The sequence below is a fragment of the Canis lupus genome, chromosome 32 (assembly GCF_048164855.1).
Source record: "Canis lupus baileyi chromosome 32, mCanLup2.hap1, whole genome shotgun sequence".
Lineage (NCBI taxonomy): Eukaryota > Metazoa > Chordata > Mammalia > Carnivora > Canidae > Canis > Canis lupus.
The window spans coordinates 19054186-19070918 of record NC_132869.1 but is presented as its reverse complement, the minus strand read 5'-3'; the positions used below and the strand labels follow the sequence as shown (position 1 = coordinate 19070918).

The 16733-nt window shown below is 32.7% G+C and overlaps 1 protein-coding gene across 4 annotated transcripts in view; it reads left to right on the top strand.

Annotated features, from left to right (window-relative positions):
* The window catches only part of FAM227B (family with sequence similarity 227 member B), a 189094-nt gene that overhangs the window by 11112 nt on the left and 161249 nt on the right, over nt 1–16733 (top strand). For all 4 annotated transcript variants that reach the window (XM_072808452.1, XM_072808449.1, XM_072808450.1 and 1 more), the window contains 5 exons: nt 2276–2329; nt 6319–6550; nt 7936–8003; nt 12782–12817; nt 13270–13374. In XM_072808452.1, coding sequence (XP_072664553.1) covers nt 2276–2329; nt 6319–6550; nt 7936–8003; nt 12782–12817; nt 13270–13374 — 495 coding nt within the window. The remainder of the gene's footprint in view (nt 1–2275; nt 2330–6318; nt 6551–7935; nt 8004–12781; nt 12818–13269; nt 13375–16733) is intronic.

Sequence of the window (16733 nt, the reverse complement as noted above, 5' to 3'; positions counted from 1 at the left end):
ATATAGTCAGTGATATTGTGATAGTGTTGTATAGGGAAAGGAGGAAGTACACTTGTGGTGAGCAGAGTGTAAACTATAGAGCTCTCAAATTACTATGTTTTACACCTGAAACTAATGTGTGTCAACTGTACTCAAGAAAAAAGAAAAAGAATTTTTAAAAAAGAAATGTGGGTAGGGATCCCTGGGTGGCGCAGCGGTTTGGCGCCTGCCTTTGGCCCAGGGCGCGATCCTGGAGACCTGGGATCGAGTCCCGCGTCGGGCTCCCGGTGCATGGAGCCTGCTTCTCCCTCTGCCTCTCTCTCTCTCTCTCTCTCTCTCTCTGTGATGTGACTATCATAAATAAGTAAAAATTAAAAAAAAAAAAAAAAGAAATGTGGGTATTATTTTTACTGCTTTGTACTAGAAGTGGTTGGTCACCATTACAAGTAAAAAAGCCAACATTTAGATTGTTTTTATCAGCTTCTTTATGTTCCATGCATTTCAAAATATACTGATAGCTTTCTTCTAGCAAAACTACTACACTCACTGTCTCTGAAGATATTGTATCCTGAACATTTTTTTTTGCCTCTAAGCATTCTCTGCACACCATCTCTTATTTCTTATCCTTGTCAGTCTGGAATCCTATGTTTTCCATTAAATTTTTTGACAGATCTATGTAGTTTTGCTTCTGAAAACTGATTTTTATAATGATAGGCATATATACCTTTTATTTTGTTATTAACTGTTATATATTTGCTTTATATTTATCATATATTTTTTAAAAATTTTTAAAGATTTTATTTATTCATGAGAGACACAGAGAGAGGCAGAGACATAGGCCGAGGGAGAAGCAGGATTCCTGTGGGGAGCCTGATGCAGGACTTGATCCCAGGACCCTGGGTTCAGGCCCTGAGCCAAATGCAGACACTCCAACCACTGAGCCATGCAGGTGCCCTTTGTCATATATTTTAAACAATATTAGAGAATGAAATATTCTCTTCAACCTCAAATGTGTAGCTATTTTTACAAAAATATGGTGATTTTATAATCTTAATCATTTTACATATTGATGTGAAAAATCTGTTTTAGTAAATTACATTATAATCTTTTTGGACAGGTCATCATCAGATTATTAGGATATTCTGAATTCCTCTTATTTTTGCCTTCTCACTGGTTTTTCACTCTCTAGGAATGGTCTTATTATTCTAAATAATTACACATTTCTCTAACATTTCTCTACTCATTTATTCATTAATTTATACACATTGCAAGTACTTATTATGCACTCACCCAGAGCCGGTCACTGTATGAAATTTTGACAGTTCAATGGTGATTATACCATAGTTTCTCTCCTCATATAGATATGAATCAGCTGTGTGTTACCATAGATAATTATTTGGGGGGAACAAGGAAGGCTTCCTAGAGAAAGTGACTTTTAATTTGATATTTAAAATAAGAGTTAGGGATGCCTGGGTGGCTCCGCGGTTGAGCATCTGTCTGCCTTTGGCTCAGGACGTGATCCTGGAATGCCGGAATCGAGTCCCACATCGGGCTTCCTGCATGGAGCCTGCTTCTCCCTCTGCCTGTGTCTCTGCCTCTCTCTCTTTCTGTCTTTCATGAATAAATAAATAAAATCTTTTTAAAAAATAAAATAAAGTTAAATAGACCAAGAAAGGATTGGAGGGAGTTTGGAACAGGGAGCCTTCCAAGCAGAAGAAAGAATGTGTATACAGTCTCTAAGGCAAGAAAGAACAAAATGTGATCTTGATTAAAATTAATTTGTCTAATGAAAGAATATGTTTTCAACTTATGAGGAAACTAATAAAAATGCGATTATTACTTGTTACACTGAGATATTGAATATTTAAATTATTTTCACCATGTCACTGGTGTGGCCTTTTAAATACATCATCAGCAAGAGGGGCAAGTTACTATATTTTTGGCTTTGGATTTATTGTAGACACCATCCAAGATAGCCCAAAATATCTCAGAACTCTCATAGGAATTTGAAATGAGGATATTCAACAGGACTCATGTAGAGTTTTTTTTCTAGGAGCAATATATAACAGGGAAGCCTCTCACAGAATTTGGTTTGGATGCTTGGGATTTAAACATTGATCTCTGTTCCTTTCTAAGGTACAGGAACTTTACAATGTAAAAGTGCATATTTTACAATGTCTTATGGCTCTGAAAATTACAACTTAAGTCCAATATCATCTACTTAAGTAAATTATATGTAAATATCATAACCAGTCTGAATTGATGTTAATTAGCAATATTGATTTTACTTCATTAGAAAATGCAACAACCTCCAAGGAATATTGAAGAATTCTTAAAGTTTCAAAATTGGGTGAGTAAAACATCTATTTTATGTGCCAAAGCATCTTTTAAAATATAAGTTGTGGAGGGGTGCCTGGGTGGCTCAATCAGTTAAGCATCTGACTCTTTTTTTTTTTTAAAGATTTTATTTATTTACTCATTAGAGACACAGAGAGAGGCAGAGACATAGGCAGAAGGAGAAGCAGGCTCCCTGCAGGGAGCCTAATGTGGAACTCGATCCCAGGACCCTGGGATCACAACCTGAGCCAAACAAAGGTGGACGCTCAACCACTGAGCAATCCAGGTGCCCCAGCATCTGACTCTTGATTTTGGCTCAGGTCTGGATCTAGGGTTGTAATATGGAGCCCTTCCAGCATGGAGCCTGCTTAGGATTCTCCTTCTACCTCTCCCTCTGCCTCTCTCTTCCTCCCCCTCTCAAAAAATAATAAATAAAATAAAAATAACAAAATAAAATAAATCAGCTATGGAGATGTGGAAGGCTTAGGAAAGACTTTAAGAATAGAAAATCAAAAAACTTCATTTCAGTGGGGGAAATACTTATAAATATTTATCTCCTTTCTGTAGACTCTGTTCTAGCGTTTCCCTCTTGTCAGTATTCTGTTCTCTTTTTGAGTTTGAGAATTCTAGTTGTATATCCTATCAGAAGAATTATACAAATATTTTTATATAATTTTGCTAATATGTTTGTCTTAAATATTTACACCTTAAAGAATATCTGATTATGAGTACTTACTTCATTTATCCATGTACCACAGCTTAGATGCACAGGTAATTTGCAGATGTGTTGAGTTTCCTTGATTATTGAATCAGAGTGAAATATTCAAAATGTGTTTTCATTTTGAAAGCTCCAGTTTCCATTGTTATGTGTAAATACTGACTTCTGCCATTATTGGACTTACTATAAGTTTTCCCTTGGGTCTATACACTTGTGAGTCTAAAGATTAGGTTTGTTTTGCATTGAAGAGTGTCAAGGACTATAATAAGGATGTTAGTGTGGAAAACAGAAAGAAAAGGAGGCTTTTTTAAAAAAGATTTATTTATTTTATTTATTTATGATAGACATAGAGAGAGAGAGAGAGAGAGAGGCAGAGACACAGGCAGAGGGAGAAGCAGGCTCCATGCCGGGAGCCTGATGCGGGACTCGATCCCGAGACTCCAGGATCGCGCCCTGGGCCAAAGGCAGGTGCTAAACCGCTGAGCCACCCAGGGATCCCCAAGGAGGCTTTTTTTTAATGAGATGTGTACATACTTTGAGAAGACTGGACTTTAAATTATTTGCACCTATTTGTACTTATATATAAACAATTTGCTATGACTAAACTATTGAGAAGAGAATTTCAAAAATATCTATTTTTATTTTTTTAATGTTTTAGAAAAGCACTGAGTACCCTTTAGGATCAAATAGAAAATGAAAATATTCCAGTTTATAAGAGTGTATTTCAATGACTGTGGAAGAGCCTAGTGTTTTAAACTACTATTAGTACAAGCTTTTTGCAATTACTTTGATTTAAATAATGTTGGAAATGTGCTGTAACCTAATCACAATGTTTGAGGTCTTTTAATGCCAAGGGAAAAGGATTATATAGTCAAAATTAAGGCAAACTCAGCAAATAATTATGGAGACATTTGGGCTATACCATCATACATGTTTAAGGATCTGTGATTTCAGATGAAAATTTCTAATTATTTGAATTGGAAAATGCATACACACTCTACTTAAAAATAATGCTAATCAAATTAAGATCATAGGTTTATGCCAGCCCTTCACTAAAGATAGAATAAAATCAAAATCAAAGCATATGATCTTATTAATGATATGTAAGAAACACTATCCTTGTATATGTTTATATTGTCAGCCTTCAGTTTTTATCAGATGTCATTTGACAAAACAACATATATCCATTTGTACCATTTTCTCATAAATGAGTTTATCTGTAAAATGTTTCTTATTGTCTGGATTTCCTAACCAAATGCTTATATTCTGTAGTTACTTGTTTTAAGGTATGACTATGTCTATGCATTGCCAAGCTATTGGTTATTTCAAAATATCCAGGAATAAAATGACTGGATATTTAATTTTTTGTTTGCTGAATAAAACTTTTGTCTAGAGGCATTGTTACAAAAGAAATAATAACTTCCTCAAATTTATTCAAGAAATATTTTTGAGTACCTATTACATGCTAACCACATCAATAATTAGAATATACCGGTGAATAAAAACAGGCAAAGATCCCCACCTTCATCGAGCTGTCATTTTTTAAGAAATGAGGCATATGATAAACAAATGAATAAAACAAAACAAATTAAAATACATTCTAAACTGCTTATGACTTCCTGGAAAACCTATCTATTTTAATTTCCCTCTAAAATGTGAAAGGAAAGATATACATCTGCATGGTGGTAAAGTGGTTAAGAACAGAGGCTCTGGGGCAGCCCAGGTGGCACAGCGGTTTAGCTCTGCCATCAGCCCAGGGTGTGATCCTGGAGACCTGGGATTGAGTCCCATGTCAGGCTCCCTGCATCGAGCCTGCTTCTCCCTCTGCCTGTGTCTCTGCTTCTCTCTCTCTCTCTCTCTCTGTGTCTCTCACGAATAAATAAATAAAATCTTAAAAAACAAACTGGTAAACTGGTGTCAGATTGCCTATGCTCAGATCCCAGCTCTGCTACTAGCTAGCCTTAAACCAGTACCTGGAACCTACGTGTTAGCTGTTAGTTTCTCATATCTTATAATTTATCCTTTGTCACATCATCTAAAACTGTATCATTTCAACCGATTCTTACCATTTTTTTCTTTTATAATATTTTATGCTTTCTACTCCTATCTTTCCCCTCTTCCTCTTATTATGGTTCTGTATACTTCTGTATACTTTTTTCTACTTTCAATCATTTCTCATTTATCTATTTGATCAATTCTCACATTTTCCCTTCTCCTTCTTTCCCCTTTACTCCATCACTGTTCTATTTTTATTTTTATAAAAATATTTTTATATTCTATTTTTATAACAATCTCCTGTTCCAATAGTGTTATATTACTATCAGTTCTTGTACTTCTCCTATTCATTCATTCATTTAATGATTTTATTTACTACCTACCAGATCCCGGGTATTGTTCTGGATACTGGAGAAACAATAATGAACATATCAGAGAAAAATCCTTGCCATCATGGAATTTATATCACCCTTCTGCAGTATTTCTCTCTAGTGTCATACTTGTTTAGTCCTTTTCAATTCCTTAGGTATTAAAAAGAGTTGAAGCAGTATGAAAAGGGTTATCTATACAGAAAAGACTCCCAGTGGATAGGAGAGATTGGTTACCTTAAAATAAGTATATGTATTAAAGATAAGCCAACTAAATATTTTCACTGTTGGAGATGGTAATTGTAATATGGAAAGAGAGAATACTAGAATGTTTGGAATTGGAATTTCAGGTTTCATTGTGAACTTGTGGAGGTCAAGAAAAGACTAGGGAATTTTTAGACTGAAAGAGACTAAAGACATATGAAGATACTGAATTAGATCCTTTTGCTATAAAAAGGGCATTACTGATTCAGGTGATAAGACTTGACCAGAGTCTGAGAATTAGATAGGCACAGTGTATCAATGCCAATTTCCTATTTCTGATGGTTATATTTTGATTATGTAGGAGAATGCTTTTGTTTTTGGGAAATAACTAAAGTATTCAAGGATGATGGGGCATAGTCAAGTAAGCAACTTATTTTCAAATGATTCAGGAAAGTTTTTTTGTGAAATATTTGAAACTTCTAAAGTTGGTGATTGTTTCACAATTTTTGAAAAAAAAATGGCATTTAGTAAAAAATAATGCTGTGTTGTATGTGTTGGATACCTGAAACTAATATATCATTGTGTCAGTTATACTTAAATAATATAAAAGAAGGTATTGCTATGGAATTAAATCTCAATTTTAGCTCATTGATTTTGAACTCTATTATTTAAATTCACTAAAAATGACTTAAGTTATATCTTTCACATTTTTTGCAGGATTATTGGCCAAGGGAAATCCATTTTGAAGATTATGATAAATTGTTACACACCATGAAGAAAATAAAAGAAGATAGTTCATTTACTTCAATTTATACACATCTGTGGGGAACTGTCCCTCGAATACATGATGCAGTCATGGCCATGGAGTCAAGATTAGGGGAATGTTCCATTCTTTTGAAGAGTCATGCCTCTAAAATATTTGAATGGAGAAGCATAATTTTTGATACACGTAAATCTTTTTTTTATGAGTAAAGTAATAGATTTGTGTGTCTGTGTGACTCTGTCATAAAAAATGAAATCCTAAGGTATAAAATAATCTAAGAGCATAAACTTTATTTTATTTTAAGACTCCTTCATTTCAGCATAGTTCAATAAAGATTTTTAGCTGAATATGAACATGTGGATTTAATGTGTGTTGTTAGAACAAAGCCTAAAGTAGTTGTGAACTTTGTTACGCTGCGGCTGAGGTGGCCGAGTATCAAGGAAACAGAGTTGCATCAACCCTGTATTGGTACCAGAGACAAGTCAGCAAGGGTCAGAACCTAAGAACAGAAACACTAAAATCCAAAGTAAATTGAGCTCCATGAGCTAGGTGAGCTTGTAGGAAGTGTTTCGCATTTCGTACTGAAAACCTGCACACTGAGGGAAAAGCGTATCTACCAGTAATGATCATTTTTACTTCTTTCCAGTATTTATATAACATTTTTCTTATCTAGTTGTATATATTAATACTTCTAGAATAGTTTTAGATACTAATGATTATTATTTATGTAATAGGCAAATTTCTCATAATACAAGCCTTAAAAATGATATTAGTTGACTTATAAAGTATTTTCTATATGTTAAATACATTTAATTAGTTATATTACTTAAATATTTAATATCCTTTTTTGGACCTTGATTTTTCAAATTCTGAGAATTTGTTTTAATATACTACTATTAAATTCACTACTGTTTTATTTTAAATTTTCTTATTAAATCTTTAATCATTTTTTAAATAAAAAATATTTTTAAAATTATATAAGCTATATGTAGAGAGAGAGAGAGAGGGAGGGAGGGAGGGAGACATAGAGAATGAGCTAGTAGGTGTGCACTTTCAAAAAATAATATATACTCGTTGTCCTCAATATATAAATATCTGAGTTTGGGCTCAAGTCTAGGTTACCTGACTTCAAAGTCATCCCCCATAATCTTTCATTAGACCTTGCTCCAAAGTACTGTAATTTATTGAATTTAAGATGACCATGAAACAACCAAATGTAAGTAGCTGAGCTATTTGAAAAACATGGGCTTGTTCATGGGGAAGGGATTGAGATAAAACTTTAGATGTAGGAGTAAGTATCAAAGACCAGTAGTTGGAACATGACATTTCTAAAAAGAGGAAACAGAAGATACAGTATTTATTCATTCAACTAAGGGTATGTGTGTCTAGCATGATGCTTATCAAAATAGCTAGTTGATCTCCTTGATTTTTTTTTACATATAAGTTCTTTAAAGCATTAAAATTTTTTCACTTTGAAAAATATGTGTGTATACATAATGTGTGTGTATATATATATATATATATATATACACACACACTATATATGATATATATATATCACTCTTTTAAAGGTTCTAAAGGAAAATTGGAAAGATACAAGGCATTTCTAAGGAACTACCATAGGAGAAAGAAGATAATGGTATGGTATTTGTTTTCATATTCCTTGAAGAGGAAATTTCACAGATAAGCACTGATAGCATTTTTAAAGTTTTTCTGTTAGTCTTTTATTATTATATAATAAAATAGATCTATCTATCTATCTACGTGTTTTTAAAATAGGTAGACTCCTATTCTTCAATACTTGATATTAGAGTGTTGGCATTTTCACATTACTATAAGTTACTTGAAGATTTAATTTGATGCATATATTCCAACCTCTGGTTAATAATTTATAGTAACTTATACTTGGTAGTGCAGGTTCCATATCAATCCTCTTCCTTTAGAAAAAGTTATCAATTCTTTTTTTTATTTCTTTAAATTCTTTTTAATTACCTTTAAAATTGCTTTGTCAATTTTTTTCAAAAAAATCTCTTTGAGAGTTTGATTAGAATTATAATAGACTTTGAATTACTTTTAGAAACTTAGTCCTTATAAAAAATACATTCTAAAATTATATAATGTTAAAGCTATAAAGACTTTAAGTGCCACCATTAGTCTATCCACCCCAGTTAATGTTATTTTTCAAATTTCAAAATTTCTTTGTTTTTTCCTGATTCTGACTGAAGTAGTTGTTTTAGAAAATTAGAAGCAATAGATAATCAGTAGAAAGGATAAACACCCTAATTCTATCATTTATAGATAAATCGCATGTATCTCACTAGTTGTTGCTTTCATTTTTCTTTTCTTTTTTTTTAAGGTTTTATTTATTTATTCATGAGAGACACACAGAGGAAGGCAGAGACATAGGCAGAGGGAGAAGCAGGAATTCAATCCCAGGACCCCAGGACCACAAGCTGAGCCAAAGGCAGATGCTCAGCCATTGAGCCACCCAGGCGCCCTCATTTTTCTTTTATTTTAAAAAATAATTTTAAAAATTCAGATTAAGTAATATATTTCTAATTCATTACAAGTATTATGAAATTTTCATTAATAAATATTCTCCACTATCTTAAAAGTTAACTAATGTAATAACCCTTTGGTTAGACATTTAGGTAGTTTTCATTGCTATTACTTACAAAGCTGCTCTGAACATATTTGAAACTAAAGATTGTGGGTATCCATGCTTATTTTCTTAAGATAAATTTCTAGAAGTGGAACTACATAGGAAAAGAAATGTGAAAATCTAAGTGTTTTGATATGTATTGCCAAATTGTTCTCTAAAAAGGCAGTACCAATTTATATTTGTAACAATAGGGTTTGTGATTGATCTCTTACTCATTTCCTTGTCCATTTAATACTGTATTTTTTAATGTTTGCACAGTTGATAGGCATAAATGTTATCAACTGCATATGTTTTACTAATGAAGTTGATACTTTAGGTTTTCCTTAGTCTTTGCATTTCTGTTAATGTGAATTGCCTATTTACGAGTTTTGGCTTTTTTTTTTTTTTTTTTTTTTGGCTGCTCTTTTATTTCTAAGAGCTGTTTATACTTTAAAAATATTAACACTTTCAGTAATATGTATTATACATATTTATATACTTTGTTGCCTTTTATTTTGGATATTTTTTTCCAGCTGGAGACCCATGTGGCATCTTTCCATATACCTAACAGAGCCAGATCTTCTGGAAGCAATGGAAAAGACTGCTGGGTCTTTGTTGCCTTTTAAGAGGGTTTTTTGTTATATAGAATTTTGCATTTTTATGGATCTATAATTTTCTATTGAAAATTTCTGCCATTAGTGCTATAATATTTAAGAAGACTTTGTCACAAGATTATAGATATATTCACTTGTCTTCTGCTCTGTTATTATTGCAAGATATCTGTGTGTGTGTATTTAATTCTTTATCTAGCCTTTATTTTTGGATAAGAGAGTAAAATATAAGGATTTTATTTTAGGTGGTCAGTAATTTGTGTGATTTTATTCATATAAGGTTTTTCTTTTAAAGATTTTATTTGTTTATTCATGAGAGACACACAGAGAGAGGCAGAGACACAGGCAGAGGCGCAGGCTCCATTCGGGGAGCCCGATGCGGGACTCGATTCAGGTTCTCCAGGATCACCCCCTGGGCTGAAGGCAGACACTTAACCTGTAAGCCACCCAGGCATCCCTTCATATAAGTTCTATTCTCTGTTAAATTTATCCTTAGGTATCTTAAATTTTTATTACTAATGTCCGTGAAATTACTTTTTCATTATGTTATTAAATGGGTTATTGTTGGCATATAGGAAATTATTTTTGGTCTATGCGTATTATTCAATAATGTTAGTGGTTTCTCATCTTTGATTTGGAAAGAATGCTAATAATTTGCTATTAAGCATCATTTTAAATGTTTAGATAGCTATCTTTTTTAGATTAATGAAATTTATTTCTATTTGTAGTTTATTAAAGGTATGTAGATATGATGTGGATTAGAGGTAGATCAGTTAGAGATCTAGATACAGGTATCGCTGTGCTCAAACATTTGAAAAAAAAAATCTCCATGCTTTGAAATGGAGAGGAAAATAATCCACTGTGATGATAGCAGAAGCTACTTTTAACCTTTAATCTATGTGGCAGATTACATTAATAGCTTTTCAGAAGTTGAGACATTCCTATATTCTTAGAGTATATTTTTTTATTGCATTACTGGATTTGATTTACTGTTGTTTTGTGTAGATGTTTGCATCCATGTTTGATAAGATATGATTTTCTTTTGGTTTTGAGTTATTTATCTTTATTTCTCTTTCCAGTCTATTGACTATAGAGCATAGTAGTTATATGGGATATCATTTGTTCTGTGAATGTTTGGCAAACGTTGACTATGAACTTCTGTTGCTTTTAATTATTATTTATATTTTCCAGAGAAGAGTAGACAGGTTGGTAGAAAAGCTGTGTGGAAGGTAACAGATTTTATAAATATCAACTTGGATAGATTGTCAAAACATAATTTTGAGTGGAAAAAAAGCAAATTACCAAATAATATATACCATTGATATCATTTTTTAAAATTATAAAACCACACAAGAAGTGTTTATATTCTTTAAATATATGTACACATATATGTAAAAGTATGTTAATGGAATGGAAGGGATGCAAACCAAACAAATAATAGTGACTATTTCAAGGAAAGGGAACACATGAATAGAACTATAAAGATCATGGTAGGGGCACATAGGTGGCTTAGTGCTTGAGTATCTGCCTTTGGTTCAGGTCATAATCCTGGGGTCCTGGGATCAAGTCCTGCATCAGGATCTCCTGAGGGAGCCTGCTTCTCCTGCTGCCTATGTCTCTGCCTCTCTCTCTCTCTCTCTCTTATGAATAAATAAATAAAATCTTGGGGAAAAAAGGCCATGGTAAAAAGAGAATCTGAACTTTATTATATAATTTCACATTTTATTTAAAACATAGTCAAAAACAAATGTCAACAGTAATCCATTCTAGGTTGTGGGAACATGAAAACACTGGTAATTTTTTTTTAATTTTCAAAAGAATTTCAAAATTTCTGACTTTCAAATTTTTATCAGATAACTTCCAAGGATCTATTGCAATGACCTGTATATTAATTATACTGACCAAAGTTATAATTATTTTTATTGCTAAATGTGTTTCATTGATTTTTTATTTGGATTTTAACACATATTATTTATATTTTTGTGGTATCTTTTCCAGGTTGTATGATCAAGAACTAGTTTTGTGTTATTATTATGCTCCTTGAAAACTTCCAGGGTTTCCTTGCTTCCTGCAGAATAAAGCCAGGATTTTGAGATTAACATTAACAACTTTCTAAATTGACCCCCATCCTCATTGACTTATTATATCCATATAATCTCAAACACAAAGCCTTCTTTCTTATCATAATTGATTTCATTATCTCTAAATCTTTTTTATTCCTTTGCATACTTTTTAAAATGACAATGTCATTCTCTTTCTGTTAACAATCTGTTACCATTCTTTAACATTTGTTTCCTATGTCATTCTCTCTATGTGTATTGTATAATGTGTGTGTATATGTGTGTATGTTTTGCCTGTGAGCTTAGTTGTTCTGAAAGAAGTGAGGATGTGAAAATTAATAACTTATCAACATGTCTAGATGGTCAGAAACTAATGTACACAGAAGGCTACTTATTCTCTGTGTAAAGTAGTGTGGTGGACATAGAGATGCACCACTCAGATTCCCCATGAAGGAAGAATCTGTTGTCCTAGCTGCTAAGAATGCTGTTAGGAGGCACCCCTCAGCTGTCAGCCCCTTTGGGGTTACTACATCTGCAGAGAACTTCCTCTTCCAAAGACATACGCTTCCAGGAACCACCTACATCCAGTGACTGATCAAGTTGGGGGCAGAAAGGCCTGGCTCTTTCAACCCAATACAGGACAACTATGATGGGCCCTTTCAGCTCTAGAGCCCCTTTTAGAGTCCATTGAAGCTATTAGACTTGTATCATACCTGATTTCTCCAACTTCCCAATTACACCTCTCCCCTTGACTTCCATAGATACTGATTCCAAAGGCACTCCCAATAGACATTCTGAATACAAAACTCTACCTCAGAGTCTATTTCCTATTGAACCCAAAGTGAAATAACTGGTTTATTTCTATTATAGCCCTTATCTCTTTGTGGTTTGCTTGTATATGTATCTGATTACCCTCTTGAACTATGACTAGCTTGAGAATTGTATTTCTAGCATCTAGCATAGCAACAACATTCTAGGCTTTAGTAGGAGATACACACACATGCACACATGTACATGCACATACACACATGTGCATGCACAAACAACAAATTTACAAAATATAAAAATTTAGAATGTTAAATATTTTATTTTAAATGTTTTCCAGCTTTCAGATGAAATGGAGACAAAGAAGACTATAGAGGTATTTAAAATTTCTGTTCTATAAGATTATGTATCAAAAGCATTATGTAGAAATAAAAGAATGTTTATAATAATATAGATGTAGCTATAAATACAGGTGGGGCCCTGAGAGAGAGCAGTAGGAATAGCATAGAAGCTTTCTCCTTCTACCTAGTCCATTTCTTTATGGGTAATCTAGCTAAAATTCTTGGTCATTTGAGTTATGTCAAAGTTGGTTCTGAAATATGATTTTGTTTTGCGTTTGGGTTTGGCATATGAATATGCCAGGGCTCTTAATTTGAGAGAATCAGGAAATAGGAAGATTTTTTTAAAGTAAGATAAATAGTTATTTTATTAAATGAAAGTAAATAATTAATGGGTTATGGTTAAATATTTGTCTTCTGTAGTCCTGTGAGAGTGCTATACTGAAAGGGGTAAAGTAATTACTATTCTGTGATATTTCCTTCTTTCTAGGATTGCAACTTCTCGGGATTCAAAACAAATGAGCTTACTCAACTACCCAGACATTTGGATGCTGAACGAATTTATCTTTTTATTTTAAAAGCCCATAACTTTGATGTATGTAAACATTATTTTTATTGTATGCTACATTTTGAGAATATGATTTAATGAATCAGATTTTTATTTAAAGCTATAACAAATTAGGTGATAAGCATGATTGAACTTTGAGGGCATTAAGTCTGGCAGGAAGAGACCAGTGATATTTAATACCTTGATCACCAGAAAAGAATGTATTAGATTCTGTGTTACTGCCTCAGGAGTCTGAAGTTGCTACTGTGCACTGTTTTGGCATGTGACTGGAACAAGTGTTTTCCCCTCCTTCTGCTTGTTTTATTAGCTCAAGAGATTTTAGTCTGCTTATGTTGACCCCAGAACAACTTATTAGAGCCTTCTCCATAACCTCACCTTTTGAACCCCCAAGTGTCTGGGGGAATTTTTGAGTAATAGGATAGCCAGTTGAAAAACTGCAAGCATAGGAAGGTAACTAGATCATTGCCCACTGCTTGCCAAGGGTAGGATGAGAGTTGGATGGTACCTGATACTGATTTCTCCCTTACATATTAGGTGGTTACCTAACAAGGTTTCTATTTCCTGCAGGCTTCAACAATATTCCCTGTACTCCAGGCAGATTCCTTCTAGATAGTTCTCTGGGATGAACGTGGCCTTGGAATTCACCTAAACCCCTCCTTCTAGGGACCAAGTACATCTCTTACTTCTTCATCCCTCCCCATCCCTCACTTTCAGCCTTCCTGTGCCTCTTCATTTCTCAACATAAAATCCCTGTTGTTTTCTCTCCTACTATGGTCCATCAGAAGGAGCATAATCAATCATTAAACCCCTTTTTGTCACTCTGTTCAAGATGCAGTGTTCCAGGAAGTGTGATTGATCTGATTTGGATCCTCTGTGTACCCTTCAGTTAGGCAACCACTAAGCACCTCAATTAACAACTATATCTAGAATGATTCAGTAATGACACTCTCTTATTTTTCATGCTAATCCAAATGTTTTTCAATTCTCTTTTATATTTTGTGGGATTTTGGTGAGAGTAAAGGCTTAGTCTGCCCCCTTTATATGATTACCTGATCCCATTTTTGTAGAGAAAAACTATAGATGCTAATTGTAGTTATGCCTGGATCAGAAGCGTATTTATTTGTTTCTCTGATTATATTTTCCACAATTTCCTCAGGAAAAAAGATTTTATTGTTATAAAAAGAAATTGATAAATTATTGTTAAAATAAGTTTATAAATGTTCTGGGAAACCTATAATATTGTTTATAACATTCTGTGTTCTGTGTTCTAAGATGGTACTGTATTTTAAATATGGTTGTATGTACATCTAACACAAATCATAGGGCAATCACATAAACAAGGCATAGAAGCACAATATGAGGAATTTTTAATATGGTTAATTTGGAGGATGCTGGCATTATTGAAAGAAATAAAGTGAAGAGTAGGAGTAGATACTGGTTGGGAGTGGGTGGAGTATGGCAAACATCTGGGTATATCTGGGCATAGATACCAGTGTTTTATTTGTTAGTACCCCCACCTGATTTCAAAAAAGAATTTAAATCGGCTTATTATAGTATGTCCAATGCAATAGCATTAAAATAAGTAGATGATAAAGAGAATATAAGTGTAGGAAAATAAAAATATTAGGGAAGATTATTTCATAGAAATGCTTATAGTAAGATCAAGAGACTGAATTTATGGATCTGAAACTTGGAAAGAGAAGGTTATATAGGTTTATTGTTACATGATTGAAGGTATGGGAATCCATGGAATTGAATGAATTCACTTATACCCATCTAAACACATTCCTGTGCATACAGTCATTAATTAAATTCCTTGATAAAAGTACACATTATCTTCTGTACCGCCCAGAAGAGGTGATGCTCAGTAAAATTTTATTGAATTAAAATTAATGAAAAATGACCTGTATTATGAATAAGAGAAGAAAGCTAAGCCACAGGCATACTGATATACATGAACAGAAATTCAAGAGAAAATAAGAAGTAATTTTGTCCAACCTAAACTCAATGTTAGAACCAAGTTAGATAATCTAGGTTTTAAGGTATATTTACATTTACTAGAATCAAAAAAGTATCACAAAATGAGGAGGCCAGAGGAGAGAACCATACAACTTCTTAAACTGGGTTTGAGCTTTTTTAGCTAATTTCCATTTTTTGGTTGTTTTGACTAAATATTGATATACTTTTAAAGAATTTGAAATTTTACTGAAAAAGGAAGTTAGTGACATGAAACATGACCAAACTTGGAATAGAAGCAACCATACTTTTTAGTGTACACTAATTGCATCTTTGCTTGAAATTTGCAAATAATTTAGACAAAATTATTCAGTTTTCCTCCCTATATTTCAATTTTCTTCTTTATATACTCCACATATGTTTTTGTAATTAAAAAATATGAAATCTAAGCTGTTAAGTGCTAAATTTAAACTGGTACCAATGAATTCCATACTATAATTAGTAGCCAATGGAAGAGAAGTGCCCCCACAGAATACATAATAAGTAATCTTTTTGGTGTAAAAGTCTGCATGATGTCCTTTTTGTAGACATGTGTTGAGGAACAGGAATTCCTAGTTATGGGTTTCCTTAAAGTAAGTCTTGAACTCTATTGAATCTGGCATTTAAAAACTTTAGGTAAATAAAATAAGATAAAAATGCTCTATTGAATATATCCATTTAAGCCAAGATTTACAGTCATGGAAAATGGATCTTACCTTATCTGACAATTTTTTATCAATTTCTTACAGAGTATATTCTGTATGGATGGGGTCTAGACTTGTGATGGGGCTTGTTGATATAGAATTCCAAGATTGTTGGTATCTGTCCTTAGTATAAAAAGAAATTGTACCATGTTTTTTGGAGTCTTGCTGTTCTTTGTCTAGCCTATACTATCATTTCAATAGCTATTAGGCAAATGTAATTACTGAGTATATGAAATGTGGTTAATGTAACTGAGATGAGTTTTTTATTTTATTTCTTTTAATTTATATATAAATTTTAAAACTAATATTTGATTTAGTTATTAAAAACCTTCAATTATGGTTGGAGCAAAATCACAACTATGTATTTTATGAAGTCTGAACACTGATCCAGTATTTATGACAAAAATTATTATTCAAGTTGAGATGTGCTGCAAGTATAAAATATACAATATTTGAAAGACCTACTCCCACAAAAGAATGTAAGATATTTCATTAAAAATTTAATGCCCATATTTTGAAATGATAACATTTTAAATATATTTGGTTTAATAAAATATTCATTAAAAATAATTTCACTTTTTACTTTTATAAAGTAGCTACCAGAAAATGTAATATTATATATATATGGCACAATAGAATTTCATTGAACAGTGCTAGTCTATAACCACTGAAGACATACTCTTTATA